Source organism: Mastacembelus armatus, chromosome 16 (assembly GCF_900324485.2).
Source record: "Mastacembelus armatus chromosome 16, fMasArm1.2, whole genome shotgun sequence".
In the NCBI taxonomy this organism is placed as follows: domain Eukaryota; kingdom Metazoa; phylum Chordata; class Actinopteri; order Synbranchiformes; family Mastacembelidae; genus Mastacembelus; species Mastacembelus armatus.
This window is the reverse complement of record NC_046648.1, coordinates 18,110,463-18,128,531: the sequence shown is the minus strand read 5'-3', so window position 1 is coordinate 18,128,531 and position 18,069 is coordinate 18,110,463. Positions and strand designations below refer to the sequence as shown.

The following is an 18,069-nucleotide window of genomic DNA, read 5'->3' as shown; positions in this document are numbered from 1 at the left end:
TGCCTTATCACATAAGACAAAATAATAAAAGAGGTAACTCATAACAGCTATTGCTATTACATTTAATGCTGGCTTTTTCATAAAATATGCATATGCAACAGTGAACAAAAAGTCTTGATGGTATAAATTAAGAGAGCATTGTTGTTAGCCAAAGAAATGATCACAAATATGTCTATATGCTGAACTTTACCATACATTAATACAGTTTCATAGGAGGGAAGGACCAGTTCTCAGGGCTTGGGAAAGAAGAAAAAGGAGATGATAGTTTTGTTTCTAGCATGTGGGATGGGGGGTAATGCATCATGTCAGTGTGATGGGACATGAGGGGAGGGCAAGTGGAAGAGTGACCAAATTCGCTAAAAGGATGGAAGTGTCTGCTCTGATTAGATTGGAGAACTTTGGTAGAGAAGGAGGAAACAAAACGATATCGGTCAGTGTCAAAGGGGTCTTGCTCTGGTGGAAAATGCACCAGTTCTGCTAAATGTCTATCTGGTATCTGTTCTTGGTGAGAAAAGAAAGGCTGGAGGTTGCTGCTGCTATTTTGTGGCTCACAGCTCCTCTGTTTGACTGGTCTGTTATGGTTCATAAAGCTGCTTCCAAAAGAATCAAAAACTACTGTGTCTTTTGTCTTTTGTCTGTTGAAACTGTCATCCCACTTCTGAGATTCTCCCCACCGTGGGGTGGCAGAGGAACAGAACAAGTGATCACTTACTGGCTCAAAGTCTATGCGCAAATGAGGAGAGCAACTTTGTCTGAAGATATTATCCAAAAGACTGGCAGAAGTATCTTCAGGGCCTGTTGGCCATTCAGCAGCCTTCACATGAAAAACAAGAAAGCATTTATTCATGTTCCAGTGTAAACTTCAAGTAAATGAGTAGCACACATTTAAGGGCTTACCCTTTCTAGGCTCTGCTGTGGTTGTACATGTGTACTTCCTGGCATTTTGAAAGAAGTGGATATTTGGGTGTCAAAACAGTGCTGGCTGGCAGTGCTAGCATGAACTGCTGATAGAAAAAAAAAAAAACAACTGAAAAACAGTCCACAAACTACTGTATAATGCAGTATTTATTGTAGTAACTTTTCAATGCTTGCTACTGCTGCTTTGAAAACAAGAATTTTACATTATGGCTTGAATTCATGCTGTTGTGATGTATTTAACTCCTGAATATTGCCACTTTAAACACACCAAAACAAGAAAGAAGAAGTCATCAAACTAGTTAACATCAATGCTAACAAAAAGTGGTTTTGAAAATGTTACATGAGGAAAGAAATTAATTAAATGCATATGTCAGGCCCCAAAGATACAGTGAGTGTGCTACAAAACCAAATATAATTATTTTGCTTACAAAAAAACTCAACAGGGCAGCTTTAAAAGGTCTATATGGACAATTATCACAATGTAATCGCCATATCAACAATGTATTATCATTTATTGAAGTGAGAAGATGCTTTGGTGCCTACCTGTAAGTAAGAGCTCATTTTCAACAATCACGGTTGGTTCCTGATCCTGGACTGTCTTTGCAACCAGATCAGTACCAAAGTTGAGGCATTGCTGCACCTTAAGGAGGTTCTCATGAAGTTGGGGTCCATGCCTCTCCTGCAGAGCTTTCAAAAGCACCTCCCTACTTTCTGTTGCCAGATTTCTCCTCGTCAAAAATGGAAAGTGCAGTGAATCACACAAACGCGCTGCCATTACACTGACAGAATTAAATACATGGTTGGGATCTTGTCTGTGTTGTATGTCAAAGCTATCAGCAGTGGGTGAAGTAGAGATTTGAGGTGGGCTTGAGTGGAGACCATGAGCTTGGTTCTGTTGGGCAGGAGGCTCTTGCTTCTTAGGGGTGTGCTCAAAAGTAGAAATCTGGTTTAATATCTTCATATTTTCAACAGGAGGAGACAGAAGTGACTTTCTGTCCTTATCACACACGACAGAGTTTGGCTTCTTGCTCTTCACTTCCTTATGGGAGCTGCGTTTAGATGAGAAGATGCTTTTGTGGCTTCCAGAAGAAAGATAAGGTTCTTGCTGTGGCCTCTGGCCTGATGTAATATCTGATCCGTGACTGAGTTTCTTCTCCCAGCACTCATCATGAGTATTTGTAGCAGGGTCTGCTTTCTTTTCAAATGGCACAACCCTGTTAGTATTAGCACCCAACAAATCATTATGGGAGAGTGGAGAAGCAATGAGCAATGTTGAAGATGGATCTGACACAGCATGGTTCTCTTTGTGTAGTTGCTGTCCACTTTTCTCGACTTTTCTTTGATCACTTAACAAGCGTTCAATGTCAGTCGACTTGACCTCATGGTTGAAGAGGCCGTGGTGTCCTATTAAGCGGTTGTCTGTGATAATGCTGGGCTCCTGTGTAGCAGGAATGGCATTTGGAAATGGTGCATTTCTCTTTGAAGAACATGGACAACGACTGTAACAACAGTTATGGAAACATGCCATGTCTTTTCTGCTTTGCCAACAGCAATGAGGGTGATGTGATTTGGTCTTTGAAGCCTCTTGACCACCACCTCTCATGTGACTCCTCTCCTTGCGAGTCTTTAGTCGTTTCATTTTGTGCTGCCCATCTGTCTTACTATACTGGTTAAAACAGTCTGCAGTGAATCTGTTCACTGAGCAACAGTTTTTCTCTGTTATTTTTGATTGTTTGTTGAAAAGATTTAAGATCTTTTCTTTGTTCAATAAAGCCTTGTCACTCATGTTGCACCTGATTCTGTAGGCAGAGAAAAGCGGTTAGTAATTTACAAGGAAACAGGATCTAGGTAGAAAGATACAGTAAGAGAGAAAGAGGTAATCTCCACAGGATGCTATTTCACCTCAATGATATCTACTCTACTAGATTATGAAGCAAACTACTAAGGTTTAGATACCAAATGCATTTTTCTTAAGAATAATATGGATGTGGGGAATTTGATTGAAGATTGTTAAGAGTCCACTGTTTAAAATATCATGAAGAGCATAAGAAATCAGGTGACAACAGAAGCAAAGCATAAGAAACTGTGACCCCACTGTGTTGTTTCCTGAATCATCATATTATTGGTAAAAGGAGACTGACGTTCTGAAAAGAACCATGAACAATTTTTTTTTTCATCCATCAGAAATATTTTCTCTGCATGATCTATTATTTCACCTTTGCACCCTGAGTGATATTATAGACAGGAAGAGCATCTGATATCCTACAGCAATTTCCTATTTTCATTCCCATTTAGTGTGTCAGAGAGAAACCCAATTTGTTTAAAACATTTGGGTTAGTAAATAAAGTTGTTTGGAAAATGTACGTGAGAAAAAACAAACTCCACATCAACCAAAGTCACCTGAGCTCAAAAACCCGAGTGATGGCTGTTCCAGCTAGTTAAGCCGCCGTGATCAGAAACGCTTCAGACAACGGCTGAAGGACGTCTTATGTTTCTAAATACTCCTGCTTCTCTTCTAGCACGTTTCTCTTGCATCACAAAAAGACGCAAGTGAAGGAAACGTGGACACAATTGAAACAATCGAGATTTATACGTTAGTTAGTCTATACCGCAGCTAACGCAGCCTCGCTAGCTGTTAACTAACGTTAACCAGCAAACAGGTGACAGTGTCCGCCAACAGGTGTGTGAAGTTAGCATTTAACTGGAGATGCTAAAATCAAATCAAACTTTGACTAACTTAGACATTTGTCAGGTAACACCACACAATTAACCTACAGAAAATATTTTATACCAATGTTCAATCATCAATTAACTTACCGAAATTGTTGGCCGTTGCATTTGCCACATGTCAGTCTGGCGTTGCTGGGCAACACACCGCAATCAGTTTTACCGGTTTAGATCCGTTTAGGGTCACGTCACGCATTTTACGTAAGTCATCTTATATCAGGGGTCCACCGGCATGTCCCTTCACACAGTATCTTTGCCTTATATCGCTCTATCAAAGCCTACATTAGTTTGAAAACCTCTGTCACTGACATTTTAGTACATGTTAAAACACCTTAACGGTACAAATATGAGACCACGTTATATGAACCCATCCAATTAAGAAAAGTCTAGTCTAATTAGGCGACAGGCCGCCCAACCTGCCTTCATCAGCCACAGATGCGTTTCATTGCGCAGCATCAATCACCGCGAACACCACAGCTCCGGGCGAATCCACTTACACAGAGGAGGAGGTAGAACCGTCTCGGCTTTTTTAAATTCCTCTTAACTTCAGCAGCGCTTCATTTGTTATTTCTTCATGTCATTTATCCCCAAATTATCCATAAATCACACTGTAATAATAAACTCTTAGACAATGCTAAAATGTATGAAAATATATATTAGTTGCCCATAGAAGATGATGGTATGTTCAACCGTAGTGAAAATTCACTTCCTGAAACTGGATTGGGAGCTATTTTGATTTTATGGTATCTTACATTGAGTAATATTTCTAAATGTGACCACGATGGTTATGTTAAGCTGCGCCTTTTTCTGTGTTGCATAATTAAGCATTTACGGTCAATAACAATCTGTGCTACTAGCTAGTGTGTGACCGTTGTCTCTCTGTTAAACTATTTTGTGTTTCAGTGAGTAGGCTAGCTGCTGTGGCTAATTCTGTCACGCTTCATACATTTATCTTGCAATTAGCCATAGAGGCTTTTAATTTATCGGCTTGTTCCCGTTGTAAAACAATACCAAAATCCTACGTGACTGTTTTCCACCACACAGAGCCAAGGAATGAGTGCAGAAGAACCAAATCCAGCCGCCACACCCACTCCCTGTGAAGACACCCAGGGAGATGGACGATGGATGTCTCTGGTGTGTGAAATAACATTATTATTAACGCTATGGGTTTTTTTGTTTTTCTTAATGTTTTATCAGTCTTTATTGTGGCTGATGTTTAGTTTTGTCAGGTTATGGCTTTATGGCGCGAAGAGGGCCGTTCAAAGCAGGTGAAAATGGTCTGACATGTCGTACTTCATATTGTTTCTATCATAAAGACTTTTTTTTTTTTTTTTTAATTGTTTGGATAAATAATTCATTAATTGCAATTCAGCTTTATGAAACATCATTATATAGTTACCCAGCAATTATCAGTTGATTCATTGATGAGTATATTTAGAGAAAAATGATCGTCTATTAATTATTTTCATATTAGATTTCATTTACAGCTTTTTTGAGGGGGGGTCATATTTCACAATAAAATTAATGTTTGTTGGACAAAACATTTGCAGCCAACATCTTCTGCTCTTCAAAGTCGTGTGCAGCTTTTATTCACATTTTGCAAAATAAATCATAAATCAGTTGATTAAAAACTAATTTAGTAATGACTTGTTTTAGAACCCTATAACATGACATGAATCCTGACATGAATTGCCTTTCACAGGAACCTTTGATAATGGAAATGAGCAGTTTTGACATGTCTTTTCCTTTTTGTAGCATAACCGCTTTGTGTGTGACAGCAAAGATAAAGAACCTGATGTTCTGTTTGTTGGAGACTCCCTTGTTCAGCTTATGCACCAGTTTGGGGTAAAGCAGATCACATTCTGTATGATCCTGCTCTGTGCAGTACAGTACAGTCATCACATCTTATAAACATGTATGCACACTTTCAAATTCTATGAACTTAAGAGTTCAACATGTGGAAATTCATTTTGGTTTGTCTGCAGATATGGAGGCAGCTGTTCTCTCCCCTCCATTGCCTCAATTTTGGCGTGGGTGGTGATGCAACACAACATGTGCTGTGGAGACTGAGCAACGGCGAACTGGATAATATCAGCCCAAAGGTTCCAAACCAAAATAGAGAACACGATGCTTGTTTATTAAGATAGTAGACTGATTGTTCTCAGCTTTGTGCTGATATCCTATTCCTAGGTTCTCTGACCCCAATCTATCAATGATATCTGCTTAGTTATACAATCTTTTCTCTTTTGTTGTTTTAGGTTGTAGTGCTGTGGGTAGGCACCAACAATCATGGTCACACAGCTGAACAGATCTGTGGAGGCATCATGGCTATTATCCAAGTTATCAAGAACAGGCTCCCCCATGCCCACACGCTTGTGCTTGTAGGTTTTTGTTTGAAAAATTCCTTCAAAGGCTTGCAATTTCCTATTTTTTTCCACAAATCCCATCCAGATAAAATTTGGATAGTCACGTGTCTGTGTGAATCCAGAATCTGGTTCAGTTTGTTCATTTTTGCCCCAGGCTACAGCAAAAACGAATGAAAACACACCAGTGAGTTACATTGCTGCACTGAACGACATATTACTTTCTCACAACATATATGAGTTAGTTCTGTTTTTAAAAAAGAGCTCCAGAGGCTTAAAGGACCATTACTTCATAACTCACTGAAATAAGAAAGAACTGTACCTTCATTTGATCTCTGCTCTGTTTCCACTAACTCATAACCCACTCACCCAACTGAGAATCTTCAGACACTAACTCAAGTACCCCATGTATTTCATAAGAAAGAAACATGTCACCTAGTGCAGTGGTGTGGCTTTGATAGATTCTGGACAACAGTGGAGGTCTACAGCACAGATGAATCTGCTAAAATGGGTTCTGGATTCACAGACATTACAGTGACTACACAAAATACATTGTTACATAACAATGGCAATTTTACATCTATTTGTTTGATGCAGGGTATTCTGCCAAGAGGAAAATCACCTAACCCTCTGCGAGAACGAAATGCCAAAGTGAACAAGCTGGTTCAGGAGGCTGTATCATCCCTGCCCCATGCCTCATTCCTCAATGTGGACCCAGGCTTCGTCCATTCCAACGGTACAATCTCCCACCAGGACATGTACGACTACCTTCACCTGACCCCTAAAGGCTATCAGTCTGTGTGTGAACCCCTGCATGCTCATCTCAAATCCATGCTAGATAAACCTGCCGAGAACTGAACAACAAGAGCACAAACGTACACTACCACAGTGGTCCCTGTCCCTGCTTCAAGAGAGCATCACACCCAGCTTATTAATGCCCTTTTTGGTGGATATAATCAATTATTCAGGGCTAAGTGCTGCAGAAACTATTTGGGTTAGTCCTCTCCATGATCAGGGTTGGTGACCGCTGTTACAGGTAATGGGACAAATAGGATAAAAATGTCTTGTGTTAACGATGCAGTCAGAAATTAAATGTCCTGTGCTATAGAGAGACCAAAGTGCTGCCATAATTTCCAGTAGGCATCTGTCACACTAGTTTTTGGCTCTAAACATGTTTTTCCATCAATGGATTATTTCACCTCTCTACCAAGTTATAGCAGGTTTGAATATAATAATATGTAAATAAATCTAGATGTTCAGTGGTTATGATTAAAGCTTTTAACAAGATACAGCAGCTTTTTACTCTAGACATACAGTATGTGCTTGATGTCAAAATATTAGTTGCTGCAGCTTATCTAGAGCTTTATTTAAAACCATAGTATTTAGATTTCTGCTCCTCTATCTGAGGCTACTGGAACAGAAACTAGTTGGAAAGGATGTCAGACTGGACATATAGGTTCCAGCATATGTCTGGTAAAAAATAAAAATAAAAGATACAAAAACTGTCTTGGAAATACCTGTAAGTTGTCAATTACCTTCTCAGTTCCACTAAGTTGTATGTGTTCCTTTTTTTTTTTTTTTTAAGTAATAGCTCTATTTACTCATCTGTCTTTTGTACATGTTAATTTGAATGATCAGATGTTTTCGATTGACCGTTACTGCCTATGTGCTTTTGATCATGTCATATATTATCTCATTATTGTCCCTTTTTCTTCACCTCTTGTAACTGCAAAAGCTTTTTCCATGAGAGGCTCTGTTTCATTGCAAACATAGATTTGAGTAGGTTGTGAAATGCATTTAGACCTGCTGTTTCAAGTTCAGTCTCGTCTACAACACAATGGACCATTTGACTATCTAAAAGGCTTGATTTCACACTAAAATGCTTCTGAGCCTCTCCGATATGTAAGGATTCTGCTACAGAACTTGAATTTATGCTTCAGGGTGCCTGATGGTGTAAGTGATGAAAGAATGCATTAAACATGAGAAAACAATTTCAGTTTTCTTTGAATGATTAGATCCACATGCTGAGACTGATGGTGAAAGATTGTCCCTGATCAAACTTCGAAGTTCATCAAGAGTACACATGCTTAGGAGTTTGCTGACAAAAGATTGATTGCATTTGGATGAACGGTTTTGTTCCTGTTTTAAATGTCATTGTCAGCACAGAGCTGCATTTCTGAAACATGAGGAGAGCGAACAAGTTTGACTTTGCTTTTACAAGCATCCAGCCTTGCTAACATTACAGTTTTTCTCCGCTGCTGCGGTGCACTCCTCAGATCAAAATTGCAGTGAGCAGAACAGCAAGTGCATTTCTCAAAGCAATTCTTACATGCTGCACCACATTGATGGCCCACAGAAAGCACGTGACAAAACGCTTAACCTATCGAGTTTTTACATCAACGATCAAGTTACTGCCATCAGAAGGTTAAGTGCATGTTATTGAAAGAAAAGTGTAAAGCATATTCAGATGTAAACTATGACTAAGGTTTTAATGACAGTGTTTGAAAATCCACAATCCTGCACCCCTTTTCTGTGTAGCACAGATTATGTTTTACAAAATAAAGTTGAAATAAAGTTAAAAATTAAAGTATGAGGGAGGCTCATAAGAATAGATTAGACAGGATTTAGATGTACACTCACTGTTTTTACTGGCACTAACATACAGAATTTACAGTACAGTGTTTATACAGCACTGCAGAAGACAAAGAAAAACATCGGAAAGACCCCTTCAGCTCTGTCTACACATGCCTGCCAGCTAAAGGTTCATGAGATGCACCTCTGAGCTAATTCACAACACTGGTTGATCGTTGTTTGATCTAGCACATCACACTTTCCCCTTCATTAGTGTCATGATTCACCTGACAGCACTTTTATCAGTTCTGGACACATTGCCCAAACCTCTACTAGAAATGTATACAAAACAAAGATATATTGGCATATTATGAGAACACGTTCAGCAATTTTCCTAGTGTAGACTTCTGAACTCAAATAGTGACTTTGTTTTGGGGGCTATAACGACTCAATGGAGAACCAGAACAAGTTATTTTGTCGTCTTGATGAAAGCAGCTGGAATTGGAAGAGACAGCGAAAATGAAATACTACTTGTTGAAAGCCAGAAATTGCTCATATGATGGGCGTGACTACATGGTGTGGCGGTTCAACGGATAGTTTTGAGAAATTCACCAAAACAATGGAGAAAAACTAGTGTATGACTGATGCCTTTTCTAACAGGTATCACATACTGAAATACAATATCTGTTTCCTGAAAAACAGCGAGCATGATCTCACATGTGAAAGTCAGTACCATGTATCAGTTGCTCTGGCACTGACAGGGCTGATAAACCCCTAAAATTGTGATTGATTGTAAGTCTTCCCCGAAGTAGACGGCTTCAGATTTAAAAACAAGGGTATGATGCAGGTCCACCACTTGCTCCCAACAATGAGCCACTACTCAAACAACTCAGGCGTGCTTGGCAAAAATACAAAAAAAATTTTGTTCCCATTGTTCAGAGCCACCCACTGTAAAGGTGGTGGTTGGGCAAGACATTCCTTCCTGCATCTGGCAGTTGATTAATGTGTCATGGTTCTAATTTCAGACATCAACCCTAACCTTTATAAAGACTCACACCAACAACCACTTCATGCCCTCACTGAGGCTGAAGTTAGTGCACCATTTCTTTCCCTGAACACACTGCATAGTACCGCCTTTACTAGAGCATGGGATTAAGGATGTATTTGCTGTTGGTTCTTGCCTTGCTACTTTTCACTCATCAGAGCCAAGGTATTGTATACTTTTTTAGAACGCAATTATAATGACTTGTCAAAGTAAGTTTACAACCTGGGCATTTTATTCCGTGATTTTTTAATTTTTTAAATTTTTTATAAAGGTGTTCCTGAGAGACAAGAGCATTCCTTGTCTGTCAGCAGGTTCACTACTGGTATGGAAAATTAGTGTTTTACACATTTTCCATTTTATTGATTTTCTTAAAAATGTCCATTCATTCATTGTATTGATTTTTTTTTTTTTTTTATGTTTGATGCCAATTGTGTTGTAGACTCTGCTGCTGGACAACCACTGCCAAACCCAAATCCAATCAGTGCCAGAAAAAACTTCAAGAGACGGTGTGACTGTAAAGGTGAAATAAATGTTATCGGACAGTAAAGAAAAAAATCTCTGGTAGTGTCTCACGGGTAAATAAATAAATGGAGCCTCAGTATTTGTGGGATGCATTATTCTAACCCATTCTACTGTATTGTGTATTTATTTGTCCAGGAAAGACTGCATCCGAATGTCTGCAGCAGTCTAAGAGACAGAACAGCAAATACAAATGTGAGTAACTTCTATTTTTTGAAATTTATAAAACAATGAAGAAACAACCACTAAGTGATAAGACAAGTCTTGTATTTGGTCTGTTCTCCTGTCCTAAACATAAAGGTGATTCCAACTTAAGAGCTTTTTGTAAATGTGAGTTACAAAATCTGAAAATATTTCGGACAGTGAAATTAATCTGTTGTTTTTCTTGCTCCACTGCTTTATCTGTCTGGAATTGCTCAAACCACGAAGTCAAAATGTGCCAGAAGAAAAACAGGAATTCCAAATATGGTCCCAGTGTCCCCATATGAACAACAATAGCAAACCATCTTCTGTATATCTTCATATATTAATCATCAGTTAAACATGTTACTCCGTATACAATTTCTTTAAAAAGCAAAATGTTACAAAATGATGTAACTTTCTGAATCTGCCCAAAGGCATGCTGTAGCCGCTTCAATAAAGTTCCTGCAAAATGAACTGCGGTGATTTTTATTGATTAATAAACAGACGGTCAATCAAAGTATGATAACACACATTTTGTTACAGATTTAATGTTATCATACATGAAAGAAAAAAAAAAAAAGCTAAAAGGTGTTCAGAGTGAAGAACTGCAATTTGTACCAAAAGAGTATGGAGGTATTTAAGAGGAACACACTTGGACTGCTGTGACACAATAATGCTTACTTGCAAATAATAACATAAAAGCCCAAAACCAGTTACTGCAATAATATAATTCTATATAATTTAATAATACCCGTTCCCTGTGATTGTGAATGAAACAATAAGGCTACACAGTACTTATCTGATATTTTAAAGTAGGGCTCTTTGAAAGCAAGACTGCCGACACTGACTGCAGAGGGAACCGTCTGATGGGTGAGTGATTCAAGTGAACAGCACAGGGACACACAAAGTTAACAGACCCATCAACATCAGGCTGCCACGGGACAGGAAGTGGATGGCCGAAGCATGACCTGTGGGGACAGAGAGCCACAGAAATAATAAGACATGAAGAGAAATGTCTGGTGTTCTGAATGGAAAAGAAAGTTACACTTAATAAAGTTTATCTGTAATTGTAGAGCAAATGCACTTACAGTGTTTTAACTGCAGTTATTAGCAAAATGATTTAAGTGGATATAATCATGTTTGTTTTTCCAACTATGGCACTTTAAAAACCATCATTTGTTCATGAAAACACATTTTGAAATAATCTCGTCAAAGTCAAGGATCAACTTTCACTCATACTTCACTTGTGAGCTCATCCCATACCACAAAATAACTTCTTCAAAGAACCCATTGTAACCCTAACTCACCGACAGTAAAGGCTTTAGTCTGGTAGTCTGTGATGTTGGTCACAGGGTTCCATGCCTTGCAAGTGTAGTTCCCCTCACTGTCTTTTATGGCAGAAATTTTGATAACAGAGCCGTCCTGGAGAGGCACTGACTGATTGTTGAAGAACCACTTGAAGTAACAATTTGGCCTAGACGTAGCAGAGCATGTCCAAGACACAATGAGACCAGGTTTTGCTGAGTTTGGACCAGAGATGTTCACACTCAGGGGGCCGTCTGCAAGTACAGAGAGTTTGTTAGAATGATGTACAGTTAAATGATGAGTATTATAATGTTTTGTTACGCCACAAGTGTAAAACATTTTCACAGGTTCACATTTATTCTGATCAACTTTGGAGGACTTTGTAAAACTCATTCAAGTATTTCTGGTAAAAGTCAAAAAGTCGCATCATGCAATTATAGTAAATATCATCAGTACCTAAGTACCAATACCACAGTGTACAAATGTTCCATTTCAAGCTCTGCATGCAAAATTCTACTTCAGTAAAAGTAGCTAAGTACATGAGAAAATCATTTACTTAACACTAACACTTTTCATGCAATGTTTTAAAATAAGATTTCAAAAAGCTTAATTAAATGAACTGAATGTGTTTTTGAAAAAATAAAAACTCGGTTGTTTTCTACAACACTGTACTTACAGTTCACCTGCAGCATGTATTCAGGGCTTTTATGTGGTGCCACCTGATTGGTAGCGACACACTGATATGTCCCATCATCGTTCAGTGTCACTGGAGTGAATTGCAGAGTGTTGTTAACAAATTTAGCATCAGAGTTGTTCATGTTGAGGGTCTTGTTGTCTTTTAGCCAGGAGATACTGTCGTAGGGCCCAAAGACTTCACAGGTGAGAGTGAGGTTTTTCATATTTATTGGTACCGTGTCGTTTTTGATGATCACTGACTTTATGGCCTCTGTAGACACCAAACCGTGAGTAAGAAAGCAACGCATCATGATTAATGCTTCATTTTTAAGCAGAATTAAAACTTTACACAGTAACTTGGTCAGTTATAGCAACTTGACTTGTGCTGAAAGAAGCACATTCACAAATGTTTTCTTACCAATAACAGTGAGCATTATGGAGCTTTGGCTGTAGTTTTCTGTCACAGAATTGTAGGCCTCACAGGTATATTGTCCACTCATGTTTAAAGACGAAGAGTCAATTATATACTGTGAGGTATTGGCTACAGTTCTGTTATTAAACAACCAGGTGAACTGACTGGGAGGTTGTGACTGGGCAGAACAGCTGAAGTGGGCAGAATGTCCTGTCTCAGCAAACTGTGGTCCATTAATGATAGGGGTTTCTGGTCCAACTGCAACAGCAAAAAAAAAAAAAAAAAAAAAAAAAAGATAGAAGGCACTTAAAGTATTATATTTCAACAAATGCAACTAGTATGCCTTTGTGTCAGTTGCATGAATCCTTTGAATGTTATACTCACAGTTCACAAGGAGGTTGTAAGGAGGGCTGGTCATGTTTCCAACAGCATTCATAGCTAAACATTGATAGACTCCTGTGTCGCTGATTTCTAGTGAGTTAAAGATGATGTCTGTGTTGTTTTCATCAAGTGGCACATCATTCATCATCCAGGAAACACTCGTAGCAGGACCCGTCACGTTGCATGTAAGCTTATATGAATGACCAACTATGGCAGGATTTGTCTGTGCTGTTATTTGGACGTTTGTTATTGGATCTGATGACAAAGCAAAAATCCACAAGTTATGCATTTCTCATCTGAGCCACCTTTACCAGCTTTTGCACGAATGGAAAAAATGTATTTACAGAGATATAAAAATAACTCACCAATAACATCAAGCATTAGGTATGCAGTGCTATTTTGGCCTGTGATGTTGTTGTAGGCCATGCAGGTGTACTTCCCACTCATGTCCTTGGTGAGAGGAAGTGTGACATACGTAGATGTGTTGGCCACTACAGAAGAATTGAAGTACCATTCATAGCAGCTGGGAGGGTATGATAATGCAGAGCAGGTGAGTGTGATGTTGTCTCCTGTCTTTGCCACATTTGGTCCCGTGATAACTGGATCCTCTGGTCCATCTAAACACATGGATACCACTTTAAAATCACCTTCACTAAAAAAAACACGACTTCAGATGATGAAATGTACATGAAAAGAGTATTTCACACTGGATTTACTGACACCAACAATCTGATGTTTATGTCATTTCCGTGCGTATTTTGCGATAAATAAAATACTCACAGTTTACGTAGACGGTGTAAGGGCTGCTGGTTAAGTTGCTCACAGCATTTAAAGCCTGACACTGATACACTCCATTATCTGAACGGTACACTGGGTTGAGGACCAGTGTTTTGTTGTCATTGTGAAAGAAAGTTGCATTGCCAGAGGTAATAAGCTGATCATTCCTCCACCACTGTATACTCCCTAAAGGACCAGTCACTTCACACTGCAGAGTGAATGGGTTATTAAGTATTGCTGGTCCATTGGCCGGACTCACTACAACACTGGATATTGGCTCTGTAGAAGGAGAAGGAAGTTCAGTGATTTATGTGGGCTGAGTGGATAAAGCACATGCCACTGAACAATTTGAAGGAATGGTTTAACATTTAATCTTGTTTGTTTCTTAAATACAAAATCAACAGCTGCCTGATGATTTCCTGACATCACGGTGACAAATGTGTGAGAAAGCCGTAATGCATGACAAAGAAATAGCCCGATACACAAAGTACAAATCTTGCACAAAATGCTGAACTATGTCTTACAATCTAAGCATTTTTGTTTAGAGAAATAAACTCAAATAAACAAACAAATTATCCTCTAAAATATTACAAATCCAACCTTACCCATAATCAAGATCGCTGCACTTGCAATGTTGAGCCTGAGCGTAACGTTGTTGTAGAACAGGCATACGTAATCTCCTGAGTTGTTTACTGTGGCATTCTGTAGTTGAAGCTGTGGGCCAAAATGTGACAGGTACACATCATTAACCTTCCAGGTGATCATGGCTGGAGGACTGGACTCCGCTGAGCATGACAGTGTGATGCTAGATCCTGTTCTGTAGATGCACTTTGATGCCATGGGCGTGATCATCATCGCTGGGTCACTTGGCCCATCTGAGGAGGAAAACAGTTTTAGGAATCACTGTAAAGTGTGGAGTGCTTATTCAACTATGGAGGACTATATATTATCTTCGTTTAGGTAAAACTCACAGCTGATGTTCAGATTCACAGAGGGGCTGGCTCCATGGCTGACGCCGTTGGACACGTTGCACGCGAATGGCCCCACATCATAGCGGGTCACGTTGAAAATGGTGAGATTAGTGTTTCCATTACTGAGCTGTACTCGCCCACCCTCAGTAACCACAGAGCTGCCATTGAGCCAAACATAAGACAGGGATGTGCCACTGCCCACAGAGCAAATGAACACTGCTGTGTCATTGAACTCCACCAGGTTGGTTGCTTTTGCCCACAGGGTCACATTTGAGATAGGCACTGCAGAAAAAGTAAGTAAGCCATTTGTCAGGTTTTGTGTCAATGTGGGCATGCACTAGACAAGCAAAAACATGTTATCTCTGGGCAGCAGGAAGACCTGGAATCAGAAACTCCATAACTTCAACTTAAGTCGGATCCAAGCCAATAAACGCGTTCCTAGCATTAACAGCGTCTGTTGATGGTAATATTGATTTTTTGATCTGACCTTTTGTAAAATATCCTTTACGTTAAAAATGACCTTTGGTGCCCATAAGAGGCGCAGACGCCAAAAGAACCTGTGCGTCGATGAGACGCAGCGTCAGTGACAAAGAGTCACTCTTTGACGAGCTGAAGTGAATGTGGTTAACAAACCTGCTAAAATATCAGTCTGATCTTCTTAAACAGGGTTTACATGAACATTTACATCAAATCCCTGCAGCACCGAAGATTTGCGCAGCCTCGGTGTCCGCACCTGTTAACTCTCACCTGATCTTCCCTGACAAAGGGGAGGTCAGGTGACCAAGACAACGTATTTTAACTGTAATAACTCTTCCACCAGTCCCATTACATTTAAATAGTTGAATTATATTTACTAACTTTTAGCGATGTGTAAAAATGAACGGAAAAACATGTTTTTTTAAAAATGATTTTTAGTCAAATATCCCATTTATCTTATGTGACGACTGAAACTAAGACCAAGACGAAATTGAGACCGACGCAACCGTGAATGAATCTGCCGGCAAATGCAAGGTGGCCATAGTAGCTACAGCCTCCCAGTATCTCCTCTTCTTTTGACATGAGAATCAGCACTTTGCAAACACAGAAGAAGACAAAGGAATATACAGATACTATGTTCCTTGAATGTGGTGAAAGAAGTAGGTACTGATATCTTTTATTTTAGCAAAAGTATAACTAGTAGAATATAATATTCTGTTACAGGTAAAACTTTTTCATAAGTAATATGAAAAAGTTTTATTAGCAGCCAAAAACACCTGAAGTACCAAAAGTAGGTTTACTCAATGGCAGATCTCAGATCAGTATATTTAGAATTACTGGATCATATTTATTGATGCCTTTTTGTGTTCCTCACTTTAATGTTGCAGCTGGTGAAGGAAGAACTAATGTGTAACTAATATACAGGTGTGTATAATTAATTTCAGCTACTTTACATACTGCTGGGTCACTGGGTGAGTTACCTTCTGAGGATAAATACAGTTGTAAGATTATACTGTATTATACTGTTAAAGCTACAGTTCTAAAATAAAAGTAGTGGAGTAAAAATACAGTATTTTGCTCTGAAATGTAATAAATGAAAGTGTGAAGTAGCAGAAAATGGAAATACTCAAGTAAAATACAAGATACTTCAAATATGTAGCTAAGTACTGTACTTGAGTAAATGTACCACCACTGGATTTCAATACAATACAGGATTACAATATATGATTAACCCACAGGTACAAAGGGGTGGAAATAAACGTTCATGTACACGCATGTGTGTGTATAGGCTGACCTATGGATTCTCTCCCATGTATTTATACAATGTGGGGAAGCATGTTAAGAAATGAGTGAAATAAAATGAAAATCAAAAAAATGGTCCTTACCTTGGACTGACAGTGTTATCTTAGAATTAAAGAGATTCACTGCATCTAATGTGTACACTCCAGAGTCGTTCAAACCTAGTGACCTTATACACAGTGATGAATTGGTTGGATTGAATGTAATCCTGTTGCTCCAAGTGTTAGCTATGATGGAGGTTCCTGGGTATGATATCACAATGACTGTGCTCTCAAAAAGCCATACACCTGTAGTGACACTGGCAGTGCTATAAATTGTGACATTGCTGCCCACAGGTATGGGGTTCTGAGAGGCATAGATCGCTCCTGGCACGTTGCTTGTCTGACTGCACACCTGATCTGGAAACAGACAGTAACAGACAATATGTTAACTCACCCCGGAGCGTAATTATCAACACACACATAAATATAGGTTTTAGTATTACACTATATTAAAGTAGCACATTTTGAAAACTTGTCATCTTTACAATTTAGATTTTCAAAATCTGTAAACTGTTAGAAGTCAATATAATAAAAAATGGATAAATAATTCAAACATACCTGTGTTGAATGTTATTGTGGCCAGTATTAGAACAAATACAACTGAAGTCTCCATTTTGATCTTCTTATGGTTGAAAAAGTCCTCCTCAACTAAATGGTCTTGACTCTGGCTGCAACAATATGAAATCTGGGAATATTGTGTGGTCACCGCTGCCTTGTGATCAGCAAATATTTACTCTACATCACTCCGGCCTTCTGTTGTCTCGATGGAAATGCTTACCCCTAGTCTACCATCACCATGCCACCTCACACACCTTGTAATGGCCACACCTTGTTTTGCCCTGGTCCACTTTGAGGTTTTGCTAGTACACATCAAGGAGTGTCCATTTACTGTAAACCTTTTTCATTCTGTAACATTTAAAGACCAGAGGAGGACATGGGGATATTTTGTAGGTGTGCTGCGTGACATGAAAATGTAACACGAGCGAAAACCCATTTAGTGGAATCATGCACACTTGATAAAAGATAGGTGCTATCTCACAAACATATACTGTGGTCTAACAAAGCACTTAGAGCTATCTGGTAATAAGCTACACCCATAATAACAATACTGACAGGATTTAAAAGCACACGTGAGACCATCTGTCTCTTTGTTAACCTTAATATTTCTCTTCCTCTCTCTGTTTACTGTAACCATAAGCCCACAGAATGATTTTCCTATTTAGGTAAACTGTCCATAAAAACAACATAAACACTTTGCAATATGCTAACTAAACCTAAAGAAAAATCTTTATTGTTTAAGGCTGCATAGGAAACACCCACTCCCACCTGAAATGTATGTTTTCTTTATTTGACTAAACAATGACTAAAATAACAGCAGCATTGAACTAGGATATAAGTTCTTTAC

General features: G+C 38.9%; 3 protein-coding genes across 3 annotated transcripts; 1 reads left to right on the top strand and 2 right to left on the bottom strand.

Annotated features, from left to right (window-relative positions):
- Window positions 1-74: 74 nt before the first annotated feature.
- Window positions 75-3,865, bottom strand: prr19 (proline rich 19). Its single transcript, XM_026317332.2, has 4 exons — window positions 3,736-3,865; window positions 1,462-2,717; window positions 898-1,004; window positions 75-814 (listed from the first exon to the last, which is right to left on the bottom strand). The coding sequence occupies exons 2-4, from the start codon at window positions 2,702-2,704 to the stop codon at window positions 197-199; spliced, it is 1,968 nt and encodes a 655-aa protein (XP_026173117.1). The 5' UTR covers window positions 2,705-2,717; window positions 3,736-3,865; the 3' UTR covers window positions 75-196.
- Window positions 3,866-4,324: 459 nt separating this feature from the next.
- pafah1b3 (platelet-activating factor acetylhydrolase, isoform Ib, gamma subunit) lies at window positions 4,325-7,999 on the top strand. Its single transcript, XM_026317924.1, has 6 exons — window positions 4,325-4,388; window positions 4,690-4,779; window positions 5,401-5,490; window positions 5,631-5,747; window positions 5,904-6,026; window positions 6,606-7,999. The coding sequence occupies exons 1-6, from the start codon at window positions 4,386-4,388 to the stop codon at window positions 6,864-6,866; spliced, it is 684 nt and encodes a 227-aa protein (XP_026173709.1). The 5' UTR covers window positions 4,325-4,385; the 3' UTR covers window positions 6,867-7,999.
- Window positions 8,000-11,139: 3,140 nt separating this feature from the next.
- Window positions 11,140-17,472, bottom strand: ceacam1 (CEA cell adhesion molecule 1). Its single transcript, XM_026317931.1, has 11 exons — window positions 17,223-17,472; window positions 16,710-17,021; window positions 14,848-15,129; window positions 14,482-14,751; window positions 13,880-14,155; window positions 13,465-13,716; window positions 13,103-13,354; window positions 12,725-12,976; window positions 12,308-12,577; window positions 11,634-11,885; window positions 11,140-11,294 (listed from the first exon to the last, which is right to left on the bottom strand). The coding sequence occupies exons 1-11, from the start codon at window positions 17,275-17,277 to the stop codon at window positions 11,206-11,208; spliced, it is 2,562 nt and encodes an 853-aa protein (XP_026173716.1). The 5' UTR covers window positions 17,278-17,472; the 3' UTR covers window positions 11,140-11,205.
- Window positions 17,473-18,069: the final 597 nt, after the last annotated feature.